The following is a 16,731-nucleotide window of genomic DNA, read 5'->3' as shown; positions in this document are numbered from 1 at the left end:
TTTGTGTGTATGCAAAAACATGACAAGGGACGTACAGTACTCCAGTGTCTCCAAAGGTCCCCCTCTTTGCACTATTACAGCAGCACACACCGTTTATAACAACTCCTCTGTCACTGGGGTGAGACCATCCTTTATTAGCCTGCCTTCCTCTTAACTTACACCTTGACTTCTGCAAATGTTTACTCTGGCTGAATTTGCTCTGCACAGATTACCACATTCATGTAAAATTCAGTAGCTTTGCATATCTACCAACTGACATATGAACGAAAAACACAGTAAATTTGCCATCTCTGCTTCCCAGTGAAACCTGAAGCTTGTCAGCAGTGAAAGTGGGCACAGCTCCTGTTTAGAATTACCATCCAAATTTCACCTTCTTTCTTACACGCTAAGGCTGGTATTTTCCAGGGCTCTAGAGGAGTTAGGAACCCCCACCCACTACACTTCTCCTAGGATCCATAAAAATTTTACTAACTCTTCAGCGCAGGACTGCTGCTCAGCAAGTGGGGTGGCACAGGTGTCTTAGTCTCCCACTCAGCAGGAGCTGGGCATATATTAAAAAGAGAGAAGAAATGGCTTTGCTGCCTCATAAACTCTTTTTTTTTAAGATTTAAATTCTTGCCCTGTCTTGAATCAAGATGAAAAGTCCATTTTTCACCACCACTCAAGAAAACCAACAACATGGTTTCATTGAAATATTTCCTGTTGGCAATTTTTAAATATTTTATTTCAGTTTCAGTGTTTATCCTTAAAAAAACACCCAAGAAACAGAAACTGCATTATTTAAACTATATAAGTGGGATGTTTCTGACAATTTCAAATCTTTTCTAATGCACGCACATGCTGAGTTGAGAGATTTGTCCAGTTTGACCCTGTTCTGCAAACAATTTCAGTGAACAGATGCTTCTGGTAAAAACAATTCATTAAAAAAATTCCCCAATCCTCTAATGTACATCACAGAAAACAGACACTGATCACTTAGTTATAAAAACCTGGCAAGCGATCTTTTGCTTTTTTTCAGAACCTTCAGTTTCCACAACCACTCAGTTTTACAAAAAGCGGTCATGTACATCCAGTTCTACCCTCGAGTAACTTCTAAACACTTCTGGCTTTCCTCACTCTTTGTTTACCTTTCCCCTCTGATGCAGCCCCAGCGTGTGACTCCTGAAGGAACTGGAGCATTAGAGATAGTTGAGACCACAGAGAAAACCGAAGAATCAATGCATAAAGCCACCAGTCAGCTTTAGCAATTGCTGCATTCGAAGGTCTGTTTCTGACATACCTGCGGGGACTTGTGAGAGCGCCAGCTGTACTGGTGACTGTGGAGACTAGCCAGCAATATATTTTCATCAGTATCCACCTGGCCAAACCGCAGTGTCTCTTGTGTGTCATTACAGATCACAAAATGGCTGAAGACCAACTCCTCTGCCTCAGGGCATTGGTTCTGAAAGGAAAGGGATATGAAAGCCAGTAAGCATCAGATTAACTGCAAGGCATTTGGCAGCTGTCTGCCCAGTGGTGACCGTTACAACACAGAAATGCTTCAAGATCTCTTGCCATTAGCTTTGGTCGCATAGTACTCTACTCAACTGCAAAAAGTAGTGTTTGGGTTGACAAAATACATCCTAAGACTTAACATATTCTACTTTATGTTCCTGTAATGCAAATATTAAAGATTTAAAACTACAATAAAAACTAGATTTCCTAACTTATGTAAAAGACTTCAACAAAATTAAATTCAGTGGGAAATGACAGGTCACATAGGGCAGATGGGGCACTACAGGCTGAGCAGAGAGGCATGAAGAGGTTTCTTCATGCTTGACAACTGATCTCTCAGGCCAACAGGCTGCACTTCCTCTTCCCCAGCTGCTGCTTCTACTTTGAAATGTTGCTGTGGGTCAGCAGCAGAAGATTCTCTCTCTCCTGATACCACAACACTTTAAAAAATAACTAGAGAAAAAGCAAGAGACATGGGGAGAGTATTTTCACAGCTCCACGAGGCTAGTTTGAAAATGCATCATGCATTTGACAGTCTAATAGGAAAAATCAAGAACTATCATGGGTTTTAAAAGTATTTTAGATTCTACAATACTTTTTCTCCTGCCTGTAGCATCCTTCCACCCCTCTCTTTCTGCTTTTCATCTGGCTGCTTGTCACTCTGTTGACACAATGAGACTATATGATAGTCATAAAAATTACCAGAGCTACAGGTCTTCCGCCCCTGAAGGCACGAACTATAATCCCCTATGCAGGAGAGGTCAGAGTGTGACTGACAATTTGATTTGGAGATCATCTCTCATTTATTTCTGTCCCAGTCACTACTGGGCTGGCACTTTCCACTTACAAGCAGCTATCTAGCAGCCATAACAATTACTCCAAGAAAGCACCATTTGGATAATCTTCATGCAATTTAATGGGTATAACACACTGAATTCATCTTCTCGTGCTTTTTGTTACCTCTTTTTGACCCATCTTTCCTAGCACACACTTTTGACAATGCTTTATTGTTGGTTGGTTCCCTTCTCTCCACAATGTAGCCCAGCTGCTCTTTTCTCATCCTTTCTTCCCATGAAATTTTTTCTAACTTATGGGACCTCCATGATCTTTGAGAGCTGATTCTGTTTCCCCTCCTTGCTCCCTCAGTGGACCTTTTAAAGGGACATAATGAAGCTAGCACGTCCTCTGTCTCTGATCATATGGGTCTCCAGTTCTTTGATAACAATGTGCCTGGAAGCCTGCGGAAATTCAGAGATCAAACAAGAGAGAGAGAAAAATATTTCCCCATAGATCCCTATGGACCCTTAGTTATCCATGAAAAACAGTCTGGTACACTGCTTGTAGCACATTGCTGGGTGATACACGTGGAACAGATTTTCTGAAAAGTGAAGTGTGCAAGGTATGTCCAATTTAGCATCCTTGAATGCATGTTCACTACCGTTATTAACTTCAGAAGAACCTAAGGTGCATGCCCACAGGCAGGTTGTGATTCCCTTTGCGACTGAACATCAGAATGGCTGGCTGAGAGCGTTTGTGCAAAAAATTATTCACCCTAGGAGTATTTAAGCATGAGATTATTTAGATTTAAGCTTCTCTCCAAATCTCATTAATTCTTCTGCATAAGAACAGGTATCTTCTGTGAAACAAGAGTAATGCAAAATCTCTCTTTTTCAAAGCAGTAAAACTCAATTCAGAGCAATATGTCTGTATCACATTCAGTAGCAGATCTGGGTATGCTAAGGGCTGACATTTACAGTGCCACTTCAGAGTGCAGAGTTTATTTTGGCATTTTCTAGTGGTGGATCTATGACTTTTTACTGTCAAGCTGCCATACCCACATACCCGTAAGTCTACCACAAATATATATACATTTTCCTGTTACAGCTTTGCAAAATGTTCTTTTTAAAAAGGAGGATTTACTATCCACAGAGCTCAGCATGTTGTTATAGTCAAACCTAGATATTATCCCAGGGGAATTTAAGAAATTTTTTTTTTACTCCAATACATTTTCTTGCTGATTACACAGAGACCGGAAGAGCAACATCAGGAGATGATGAACTTCCTTCTTTTTACCTAACTAACTTAGTTTCAAGTAAGTTAACACAAAGTGTACGTTCTTGCATTTTCTGGAGGGAAAAGAGAATCTAGCAAGTTTTTGGCATGCATAGAACTCCTACATTGTACTGGGGGAATGTCATCCAATCAGGGATTATTAACAGACATTTTGGTGCTGATGAATGACTGCCATTAATCACTAGTCTTAAATGCTAGATTTGCTACTAGAATCCACTGCTTTTAACAGCAACGCTTCTCAAAGTTAAGCAAAAGAGGCATTTTAAGCTCAATTTTATAACAGTTCCAAAGTTGCTCCATGCTGTCAGGCTTAAGAGAGAGCTACTGATGCCTCAACTCTTGATAATAACAGCTGACTAAAGGATCATCAAGGAAGCTTGGGGATGCTTTAACTCAGTATGGCAACTACGCTATTTGTGTGGCAATGATGCTGAAGGGCTCAGTGACGACTCCAGGAGCTGCAAACACCTAAGTGTGGATTAGGAAAAAAAATTCCCTCTCTGAATTAAAACAGCAAATCAAAAGAATCAGCAAAAGATCAACAGCCTGAACCAGATACAGATTAGGGTCAGTTCCTGGGGGACAATTTCCTGCCCCTCTTTAGGTCATTTTTTAGTTATTCTTTTCTCTGAGAGGCCTGGAAAGTGTCTCTCCTTTATTGGGCTTTCAAATACTTTGTGAATTCTATTCAGAGAGGGGAAAACCACCCCACATAATACTAGTCACCAGGCTTTCCCTGTTCACGACTTTCTGCTCACATCTCAGCTCACAGCTATTTCAAAGCATTTCTGGATCTCGGGAAAAAACCTATAAAAGCCTAGGCCTCTTTATATGCACAAAGTTATTTTCTGTGTACTTCACAAGCTACCGAAGACCTGTGCAAGCCTTCTCTTCCCTGCCCCCCCTGTAATGTTTTTTGGACAGAAAGTCTTTTGCAATTTCTTATCTCCCTCAAAGTTCCTCTAAGAGAAACGAACATTTTCCTTCTGATTGTTTAAACATCATTCTCATGGCAGTATCCTGACATTATCAGCTAGGAAGTTAAATTGAAGCTACACGCAAATTTTCCATACCCTTTTCGTTTGTTCTTTGTGCTTATGGTAGAAAGATGAGGAAACTACTGTGATCACAAGTGTCATTTTGACTGATCCCAGGTCATTAAGAAAACTTATGCAACTGCCAACAGAAATGTTAAGCACCACGCGGACCTTGAGGAAAAGAAGTTCTAATGTTTTAAAACAGGTTTAAAACAAGAGCTTTTATAACTTCTGAGGGGTTTAGGAAAACATTTGCAGAGTGAGACACAAAGGAATAGTTTTTTCCCCAGGAATACTCAGTACCATACCTGGGGAGCTGTTTCTCAGCTGTTCCTGTGTCTCTAGATATCACAAAGCACTAATGCTATAAAACAATTTGTGAAGGCTTAAATGCCCAAATAAAGGGGAAAAAACCAAGCACCCCCCATGTATATTCACAGGACACATGCATCTTCTATCTCACTTGATACTCGGTATGCTATTATTAAATAATAAAACTAAATTAATAACAATCTTGAAGTTCCCTGCCCAGTTATTTGATTATTAAAAGCATTACTTTAGCTTTGCATTTAGATGTGCATCAGCCTGTTACTGCTTGTATTTAAACAGGATTTCAGATTAGACAGTGAAATATGTCAAAAGGGGAAACTGTTTTTAAAAAGTGCTAATCCTCTCAGATTTTCAGCATGTGACTTAGAAGTATAAAGCAAGTTGTATGCTTGGTGTTTTTTAGTTTAATCTACTTTCAAAATGTTCATCATTACTTAAACAAAAAAACCCCCCAAATCAGTCCATATCTAGGAAACAAAGACACTGACAGAGGCTTCTGTTAATCCTGAACTCTTGACCTAAAGGTGCAGGGCCAAATTGTTTCATGCTTCATCTGCCTGTCCACTGACTACAACATCATTTGTTTCAGATATTAATCCAGTAAAAAGTATGTGGAGAATTCAAATAACCTTTCCTACTTATTAAATTCATGCTTCTAGTTGGCAGCATTTACATTCTCTTTTGCATGAACAGCAAACATCAAACAATGCTTATCATTGGGAAATTCAGTCCCTCCCTGTGCAGTGTGTGCCACCCCCCCCAATCTGGAGGTAAAGCCACATACAAAACATCTTGGTAACAATTAATTTAATAAGCTGTTTTGAACCCACTTGTGTGTTAACTGTTCCCTAATTTCAAAGCGATGCGAGTTTTTTAATCTTGAATACTCAGGGCTAGATATCCACCACATCAGAACATGGTGGCAAGTACCCTTGACATGAGAGGAAACGAGAAAATTACAGCAACAATTACAGAAGTATATCCTCCTGTGGCTCATGTTAACATTGCCAAATCCATGTATAAATCAGTACCAACTATTCATAGAACGTACCTGTCAGCAATATACTATGCGACATATGGCTCTACTTAATCAAATATACAATTCAATTTTTTCAACTCAGAATATTCCTTCAAGGCACAGAGTAGTCAGTCAGTCATTCACACTGTGATGTGGTTTAAAACATTTAAATATTTATGCACCATATTTTATTTATATGTATAGCTATGTCTGAGAGTGCTTTTTTTTTTTCCATCCTAAGAGGAAACTGACCTTTCTGAAGGCCATTTTGCAGTAGTTGCCACACATGTATTAGATGAGGGACTAGTACTAAGTCAGAAATATTTTGGGTTTAAACAGCCTACCAAAGACTCTCTTATACTTTCTGTGTTTGTTTTTTATTAAAAGCATTGTTCAAAATATGACAAAAAACAGAAATTGGAGCTACAAAGATTTTTGTTCACATTGATATTTGAGCCAGCTGTAAAGATTTAAATCACACTAGATCTTGTTTTATGAATGTCCTTTTGCAACAAGAAAACCATGGAATGCCCTTAAAAAAGATTTTTTTGATATAAAACAGATGTTTTATCCTTTTTTGGGGGCTTTGTTATTGTAGTGCCATGATAGGTAATTAATTCCCAGGCTCCACATAGGTCTTCAGGCAGATGAAGAGAATGATTTGATTTCAAGGCTATAGTGAGTAAGGGAATTACAGGCCTTCGAGGGGTCATTGCAGAAGCAAGGTTCCTTACGCTGGGACTGACTTCAGCCATTAATGCTGCTTGCACAGAATGTAATGTGAAACTAGTGTTGAACTTCAGTAACGATAGAAGTAGTAGCTGGAAACAATATGCTCTACCGCTCAGCCTGAGCTGTACTTACATATCATGCGTCACTCACCTTTTCATAAATTAACAGAATATTAAGCATTTCAAGACCAAGATTTTGATTATTCTGATATAAACCCATGTAGTTTCACTGAAACTCAAACAGTTCTGGCTATATTTACCTTTACATATAGCATTCATTGTCTCTTAATTTTCATTGCTATCATGGAATTAATGTTTATTAGTAAAAAACACTTCTAGTGTAAATTAAAGCTTTTACATCTTGGAATATTTTTAATGAATGCAGTTGGTATTCTAATTTACTATTAAATTAATCACAATAGCTACACCTTTTCTCACTGTTGTATTCACATACCTGCTGCCAAGCTTGAATTGCTGTGTTTAGAGAATGAAGTGCATATTGGCCAAAGTTGATGAAAACTGGGTCCACCATAATTGTGCAGTCCAATAGTCTTCCTACTGTGCTGCTGGAAATAGCAATCTGCCCCCAGATTTTGAAAGGTTTCACAACACTCTGCATAGTCACATTTCGGCACTCCAAAAGTTTACAGTTGGCTTGAGTTGAAAACTGGATCTCCTGGAACATCGACTCATCACTCCACTGACGAAGATATACATGAGGCTTATCAAAGGAAATTATCATGTATTCTAGTTCAGATGGCATGTTCTTATCAGATAAAAATGGCTGAAGAAGCTTTGGTGGTGCTGAAAAGTGAAAGAACAAACAAGACTAGAACATCACCATTGCCACATTCTATGTTTTTGTAAATTGTGTTTTAACTGCTTGTACACGTGATGAAAAGAAGTAAAATTCATAAAAGAGTCGACATTTCTGAAATCTGAAATTAATCTTGTTCACACTGTTTATTAGATGTAAAATAGAACTGTAATTAATAGCAGCTGCAAACAGAAAGTATCTGCAAACCTAAATCTTTTCATGGCAAATAGACCAGCCAGCCAAACTTAATCTACATACTGCACAACACTTCAGATTGCCACCTATTTGGAGCAAAGACCATATTTCTGTGAGAATTTTTGCTATAGTAGATGTATATGTTATTCCACACATAGCACATTATGAATATAATAAAAATTAGCATTATAGTATTTGCTGACATGTGACTGTGCGGGCTAACAGGCTCCACAATGAAAATTGTCTTTGCTGCAATTACAGAGAGTTCAAGACCACAAACGCACTGAGATATGACACATTACACCATAATAATAGAAATTAAACAAAACAGTATCCCAAGACTAAAGCATGAGAAATATACCATAAAAAAGATTTTATCGCGTTCACTGAAGCCTCAGTCCTGCGAAGTGCAGAGCACTGGTGGCAGCAGACACTGCAAGGCATGTACACCACTTGTGCAACACTAAGCATGAGAGTATATGTTGTTATTTATGTTGCTGGAACTACTCACATGCTTAAAATTAGCATATGCTCAAGTGCTCTACAGATTTGGAACCAAAACACTCATCACTTTCCAGGATCAAGCCCTATTATTCTACAAAATCATAATGGATACAATAAGTTTTGTGCTCCCTTCGCATATAACATAGCACAACAGAGCCCCAAAACTTAAGGCCTTTAGGTGCTATAACAAGAACAACAGCAGCATCAGCATAAACTCAGTCGCTGTTAAGAAATGAAACAGCTGGGTTTGATTTTAAACTGATTTTTGCTTTTTCCAGTACATGTAATTTTAAAGATCCAGCATCTGGAATTGGAGTGTAATAGTGAGGAAGATTATGTACTGATAGAGGTAGCCGATAGACAAGAAATTATTTGCTAGACATTGAGTGGCAGTCTTGGTATGATTTGATAATGAATATATTACAATACCTGCAGAAACACAAAAACTACTCATGAAGCAAGCTGTCCCTGTCAAAATTATCTAAGATATTTGCTCATCTTCCATGGAAAGCATTCCTGGCATTTGAAAATCAGACAATAATCTAAAGATTTCTTGGAATGTATTTGCCATTAATGCAATGACAGAGAGCACTGAACAAAACCAGATGTAGCTCCAAAAGTAATCATAATTGAAATAACAGTTAAATCTGCAGTTCTCAGAGCTCTTCCAAGGAATTCTTACTAAGGGGGTTGCAAAATCTTCAAATATTTTAATAGTACTGTTAATATGCTGGAAAATTTGAAAGATTAAATTTATTCACTAAGATGGCTCAAAACTGAAGTGGCACCTGCTGTCACTAATCAGACTACGAAAAACGGATGGCTTCTACAGTTACCCATTCCAGAGGGAGGAAGGGGGCTAACCAGCCAGCCCCACTGCCTACCGTATGTACTTTCGCAATGCATGGAAGTCATCAGTTTTACCCTGAAGTCTGTACCACTGGTGGCTGCTGGCGATAATTTATTTCAAGAATGCCTGTTTGAATGAGGAAATGAGGACTACAGACAGCAAACCAGTCATTAAGCAGCACGTATGAACTATATGCTTTTATTATTCTACATAAAGGAGTACATACCTGTGCCTAGTTGATCAAGATGATGGCAGAGGTGGACTTCCAAATAAGTAAACTGGATCAATACACTTAGTGATGGCACAAACCAAGGAGTAAAACAGGAGTCAACCCTGGTACAGGCTGCTAACGCCGTGGGGGTTACAAGCTGATCGCATGTGCTTTGTGAGCCAGATTCACTGTCTGAGCTGCAGAAGGTAGATAACAAAGTAGTAGTTCAGCACTTCCAGGACTTTATTGCTTTACAGTAGGACTTGACCATGTGCCATGTCGGTTTTCTGACACAGCCAATGCCATTGTTTTCTTTTAACTGCTAATGTTAGGGCATATACTTTTTCCCAAGCAAAACATAGCAGACAAGATTGCAATCCAACAACGCTTTTGTCACACTGCACTTTCAATTTACAAACTGAAACACTTGAACCACAGAAGTGAAGCATATTTACAGAAAATAAAACCATAATATACTGCGTATCTTTAATTGTTGAAAGAGATAAACAGAGTACATTACCATTATTAAAGCTATAAGAATGAGCTGAAAGTTAATCTTTTCAAGAGAATTTTTTTTTTTCATTTTATTTTAAGGAAACCAACTCACAACCATCAAACTACTTCTACACATAAACCCGGTCCCTGTAAGCTTTCTTTCCTTTGCCCTTCTCACTCTACAGTCATCATTTAAAAAGAATCTCCGAGTGTTATAAGCTCAGCCTGGAGCCTTTTACTAGCACCTATTACAACATATTAACTATACATTTAAAATGCCACCCCACTGACTTTTTTTTTCATAGCCGTGCTCCTGACGCCATGAATTTCCAAGCATTATCTTTCAGTCTCTTGAGAGAAACTAACACTACATCACAATTCCATAGGTTGCTAAGACACCACTGAAGTACAAATAAACTTTCTAATTTAAGCCAAATCTATCCTTAATGTTCCTTATTCTCACTCCCTTTGCAGTTTGGCACTAAAGAGTTTTAGTTTAAAAGCACAGACTTGATTCAAGAAAACTAAATCCACGTCCTCAGTCAAATAACGCTTTTATTTTTTAAATAAATTTAACAAAGGATTAACTAAGGCCAACTTACTATTTTTGTCAGAAAGTAACTACCTTGTATAAAGCACCATGAATAGATTTTCACTGACATTTTAAACATATTTTAAATTCAAACTCAAGGTTAAATTTGAACATTGGCTTTCAAAGCAAAGTCTTATGCTTTTAGGACCAAATTTTTCATCGTTCCATGCACGTTACTGCAAAATTATCCACAAATATACTAGGTACTCAAAATATTCAGCTGCAAATGTGTAGAATTCCACAGATAGGTAAATTTATCAGTATTATTTTGTATTATGGTAACTAGCTAGTATGGTATTTATTTATGGAGCTTAAATCCAACCTCAGATTTGGGAACATGAATTAAAATACTTGTGTGGCAGTAAAAGCCAACTAAAATTAGATACTTGTCAAAGAATCAAGACAGGATATCAAGAATGGATTAGGTCAGTGAAGGATGAAAAATAGGTCAATTAATCAGATTTTTAGCTGCTTTCCTGTGCTCCTTTACCTCTTCAACTTGCCTGTTTACATTTCAAAAATGGTATTGTAAGACTTTTGATAGCTGGCATCTTTGGAAATAAAATTATTCTTTGTGTTCACATGATAAAACATCTGTGGGACTGGACTAGAGTCAGAGAAGTGGGATGCTTTTCTTTGCTCTGCCATGGATAGTCTTTAGACTGTTGGAACAAAGCATGGAAGCAAATCCAAAAGCCACCAAAATTCATATGCTGATTTAGACCATGAAATATTTTTTAATCTGTGAAACTGGTTAGTTCTCTCAGAATAACTGTCAATATTTTAAGAATTTTTGCTCATTGCATTTTGATTAGGAACAGAAGTTCAGGGACATATGGAATGAAACCAGAAAAAGGGTAGAGGGGTGCAAACAAATTTTAACCAAACTATGAGGAACTTTAAAAAAATAATTACACTTTGACATTCTAAATTAAGACTTAATTTGCATAAACAGCTATAATACTAACTGCAGTAAAAAGGAAGGATATTTATTTCTGAAATTTGAGGTTTATTCTGAAATTATAAATTTCTTTTCCTTGGAAACCGATTCCTTGAGTCACCTCTCAGTGACTTAGCATTTTTATTTCCTTAGATATGTTTTTTTGGAGATGAATATTTTCATAAAATAAAAAACAAACAAACCCCTCCAAATTCTTATTTAATATACCTGTTTTTTTATTTATTGAGCATTTTATGGTGATGGGACCTTTGTCATTTCTCACTCATAACCACAATGATTACAGGGCAACATGACATGTTTGATGCAGGAGGAAATGTGGCAGAAGCTTCACACCAGGGAAAAAGTTTAAAGCATTTAGCCATACATTACTCCAATTTTTCTGTCCCACAAGCAGCAGACCAAGCAGAGGTAATATTCTGGAACTTAAAATGTTTGGAACAAAAAGATTCAAAACTGCTTTTTGTTTCTTCATGGAGAGTCACCTTAGAAACCAAAAAGACCCACCACTGAAACAATTCCCTAACAAACTTCAGAGTCCAACCACATGCTTAAAAATCTAAACAGAGAGAAACAGCAAATGCAGGTGGGACAATGTTACTCCCTGGGACAGCACTGGCCTTTCAACCTTTCCCATGCTAGGGAGGGACAAGGACTGGCTGTGGAGGACTGACTGGAGCAGGACAGTGTGGGCTAGACCATGTTTTAGACGGGAAAGTCACTCTACAGAGAGAAGATCACCTTCTAGATATCATCTGAAAAGAAATGCAACACGGATTCTTTCATCACTGTTTTTTTATCTGCCCAGACTTTGTTCAAGTGTTACTGTTTTATCTGTGAAGGGGTTAATTTGATTTTTACTCAACCAGAAACCATATCCAAAATTACAGTCCTCACGTCGTTATGAAAATAAAAACAGAGTACCAGTATAAACCAGTTACAGTACAAAATATACTAAGAGCAGCATTCAAATTACTATAGTATTGCCTTAAAAAAGAACTGTAATCAGAGATCATAATATTGAATGAACAGTTTTTAAAGGGCAAGTGTAGTCCTTACCATCATTACCATGACCCTCCAATTTTAAATTAAATGCCATTTAAACTTTTTGCCTAGGTTGACTTCCATCAGACTTTTAGCACTGTTACTTTCTCCTTTTACCTTGCATACAACACAGAAATCAAAGACACAGTCCTTCATCACATGCTGTGCACAAACAGAAAATAAAGCAGTGTTAGCTGAAAACCCAGGAAACTTCTATTAAGTCTTGGTGAACAACAGTAGGAGCATTAATATCAGAGGTAGATCTGACTGTGAAATCAAAATCTGCATCATATGAATACAATATCAACCCCCCACACACATTCTCTTGGCTGCTTTGGAGCTACAAAGTGTGGACTGTCCAGTTTTTCAGCTGGGGAGAAAAGGAATAACCAGCTTCTACTGCTTTGTGTTTGGCACAACATGCTGAGGGGTGGGTGTAGCAAAACCAGAGGAAATTCTAAATAAAACTGACCTGACTTTAATAGCAGAAATTTTTTTTCTTTTTTTTTTTTTAATCCTGTGAAATACCAGAATTTTTAAAATGGAAAATACCTACATTCAAAGTCATTATATGTTATAAAGTATGATAGTTTCAAATCATGCAAAGCTGTTCAAGTTAAATATATGGCAACTGGGAACAATGACTTAACATTGACCTGCATTATTCTTGTTATTTTAAGAGTGGAATATTTAAACCAAAACTGCCATTTGTGATGAAACCACAACATGGGAAAATATCCACTGGGAAGAAGAAAGAGACCACTTAACTCATTTAATTTATGACTCAAATGCTGGTCTGAACCCAAATTGTTAGAGGTCAAAATCCAGTACACCATTTACATTGAATAAAAGCTAAAACAATTAGTAAGAAACATGATCATGATTCCTCACTTTAATTTTAAAAAAGTAGCAATTTAAGGCTTATTTAAAAGTTTTTGTACTTGTTTCATGGTTTGTATCTTAAGGCATTTTCAATTACTATTTCACATTAGTATGTTGGTAATTATAAAAATACTGTTTACATTCCACAGGAGATGCACAAATATATAAAACATCTTGTAACATAACCCATTTAAACAAAGGATGATAAACCCCTCCCAACCAAACCAGGGAGAAGCTTTAGTGTCTCACCAACCAAACAGAGCTTTAAGTAAAAGTAATTTTGATTATAATTTGCTAATCCTGCAACATGAAGATGCAACCTATAAAAATAACTTATTCTGTGATAATTTCCTTTTAATCCTCCATTTTAAGGTCTTCCATAAACAGTCATTTATGCCATATATGATTCCTTCCATAGACACTACACTTAATCCCCAATGGGATGCTAAATTATTTTACTCAGGACTTCAGATTTGTTCATTCACTGAATAAACATTCATAAATGTTCATTCAAACCTTCTACATTCATTGAATACAGAATGGTCTACAAAATTCTTAAAAATAAACAACATACACATATATATTATGTCCTTAACCAGATAGCTCCTTGATTTTTATACTTCTAGTTAGTTCCTGATCAATCTCAGAAAGAGCTTGCATACCACAGGATTTGGATCATGACATCTTCGCATATTCCCATATTCATTATTGGTTGATATACATCAGCCTGCCAGCTACTGCTCAACATATCGGCTGGATCCACATCTTCTCACAAACCTTGTTTTCCTGTCACAGGAGCCACGTAAGTTTCATACTTTACAACTGATGTTAGGAATCAGTAATAAAGTACTTAAAACACAAGTGATCAGCTCTCTGGCATTAATAATTAGCATATCATAGAGCTTGCCACAAAAAAACCCCCTGCAGAATTTGAAGGAAAAAATATTATCATTGAGCAGCAGCAAGATCAAACTAAGAAAATAAACTTCAACAAGACTAAGCAGTTTTATACTTTACAATTTATAGTGAATTAAATTTGCTAATCAATCATATGGTTACAGCATGTAATTAATGTCAAATCATCATGAGTCTCCAGCAAAACCAAGATTCAACTTTTATACAGTCTTCGCTTCTCGCTCTCACTTGCAGATCCCCCAGCCTTGAAGTTCCCTGGTCTAACACTCGGCACTAGCTTTAAGAACAGTTCCTTGTGGCTCTTCTCACAAGTCTGGAAGAGCTCATGTTAAACGCTTGTTTTAGGAACAAGCCTAACATTGAAATTTACCATGACATGGGGCAGTGTCTCTTTCTCTCTCAAACCCCAAAATGTTTGGCATTTTGTGGTCAAGTAGAATCCAGAATACATTTTAGGGGGCTTGGTCACAAGAAAATATCCATACTGGTAGCATTATGTTTGTTTCATGAAGCCACAGTTTCAGCAAAGTTACTGCCAACATGGACTTCCTATACGCTACTAGGAGTCCTGAAAGGTTGGCCTTCTCTGCAGGACCACCGTATCTGTCACCACCTCCTAAACAAGGCTTCCCTTTAACAGAACATGATCCTTTGGGGCCTAAATGTTACCTTAAACTTGTTCTGTAGCTGTAACTATATGTATTTCAGTGCTTGTGAACTACCTCAAAACCTCCAGGTCAGTGATAATGTGACTGGCATGATTTGCTCTGTCTCCAAGAAGGAGATAGTGTGCCTCAAACACCACAGGTCAAAGCCTCATCTCTGAGGGACAGCTGCTCTTTTTCTGACCCGTTAAGTTTCTCTGAGAAGGATCACCCCAGGCTGGTCAGGCCTGCTTCCACACCAGTCCCTCCTGCAGTCATCCTTAAGAAAGCTTGCTGTGCAGCCTTGTTTGAAGTTCGTATAAAGAGAGATCAGTTTGAATTTCTATATGAAATTGCTGCTGAGGCAGGGAATATAACCTTTTCTCTTCTCTGGTTGAAATCAGAGGTTTTCTTCACGTACCCCACAGGTTTCTGGCTTCTGGTTGGAGTTCACCCTGACCTACACGAATTTTTAAATTTCCAGACTACTGTTAGTTCATGTGGGTGTAAACTACACCTCTTAAAACTATTATAAATTCCTCAGGCCACCAGAAGTATCAGGACTAGTGACTCTGCAGTCTCTGTACATGTGCCTAAGGAGCTGGCAGTTCAAGACACTTCCCCTTGACTTCCCTCTTTCTCTTCTGTTTATTTACCTTCACATGCTTCAGTAGAGTGGCACATGTTTTTTGCTGCCTTCTTTCCTCTCCTGTTATCCCTATTCAGTGAACTGTTAATGCTCCAGTTTAATTCCTGTTCTTTCAGTTGTAGTTTCTGCTTTAGCTTTTTGTGTACACACACAATCTGGAGGACAAGTGCTCCTAACATCACTGCTGTGGACAGAGCAATTGTCTTCCTTGGAGCGTTCTGGTACCTCAAGGCCATTAGGGTATTTCTACCCCTTTATAACTAGACACCCCGATACCACTGAGGATGGCTGCTATTGTGGAGCAGGCCTGCAGCCTCCCAGCTGAAAACTCAGGAGTTTAGACCTTCTAGGCAGGTGAACTCATGTGCTGTAAAATGTTTTTGATGTTAGTCACAGTCCAAACTGGTTTTATATTGTTTTTTACTTATTTGTATTTCATTTTAACCCTAGTCTTTTTCTGAACAATTACAACTCATTAGCTTATCAGAGCTCCCTGAATGAAACTGCATATAGTGATGAACCCTATTTGAGCAGAAAACAATAAATGTGATTACAGTGCCAAATGCCTTGATGGAAAAAATCTACTAAATTTCAGTACTTCATTTTCAGTTCCCACCGAGTTCACATTTCTGTGGTGTTAAGCTGACCAGGAAGGCAATTTTGCCAAGGTCCCACATTCAGAGGAATTAACCTTGTCTAAAACACTTAACTTCTCAATGATGAAAATGCATTCTTTCACAATTAACATCAAGAAATCATTTCCAACCTGATACTATTAATGGAAACCAGATGTTTAATTTTCTTCATTGATTTTGTTAGCCATGTTCATATTTCCTGATTTCTCTGAATTCTGTAGCTTCACATAACATATATGTGGATGCTACACACTCATTCAAGCATGTGTTCATACACAGGCAGCAACAATCAGCAAATACCAACGATCCAGTAGGGTCATTCTGGGTTTTCTGCTCTAACTACAAAAAGTTAAGAAAGTCTTTGAAAGCAATTCCATTGCTGTTTGTGGAGAGAGCTTGTACTCATTTCTTCTTACTCTACATATGAATCAAAACTGAATGAATGCAAACAGAGTGAATATCTGTCATTGTACGCTGTTTCCAGCTGTAAACATAATGAAAAATGGATCCCCAGTGTTTGAAAACACCAATTAATTTTTTTTACTGTTAGCACAGTAAGCAAGCTGTGCGAATAATAATGCTCTTGAAGTGCTAAAGTTTTGTTTAGCATATTTAAAATAGACACTTGGCTTATTTTAGTAATTCACTTGCACTGAG

The 16,731-nt window shown here is 37.6% G+C and overlaps 1 protein-coding gene across 4 annotated transcripts in view; it reads right to left on the bottom strand.

Moving 5' to 3' along the window:
• Positions 1-16,731, bottom strand: part of VPS13B (vacuolar protein sorting 13 homolog B) — a 486,539-nt gene that overhangs the window by 46,392 nt on the left and 423,416 nt on the right. For all 4 annotated transcript variants that reach the window (XM_069779759.1, XM_069779758.1, XM_069779762.1 and 1 more), the window contains exons 41-43: positions 9,276-9,457; positions 7,138-7,487; positions 1,280-1,441 (exon numbers count right to left, since the gene is read on the bottom strand). In XM_069779759.1, the coding sequence (XP_069635860.1) occupies positions 1,280-1,441; positions 7,138-7,487; positions 9,276-9,457 (694 nt within the window). The remainder of the gene's footprint in view (positions 1-1,279; positions 1,442-7,137; positions 7,488-9,275; positions 9,458-16,731) is intronic.

Source organism: Haliaeetus albicilla, chromosome 3 (genome assembly GCF_947461875.1).
Source record: "Haliaeetus albicilla chromosome 3, bHalAlb1.1, whole genome shotgun sequence".
Taxonomy (NCBI): domain Eukaryota; kingdom Metazoa; phylum Chordata; class Aves; order Accipitriformes; family Accipitridae; genus Haliaeetus; species Haliaeetus albicilla.
Note: the sequence above shows the minus strand (reverse complement) of the source record. Positions and strands in the feature narration are given on the sequence as shown.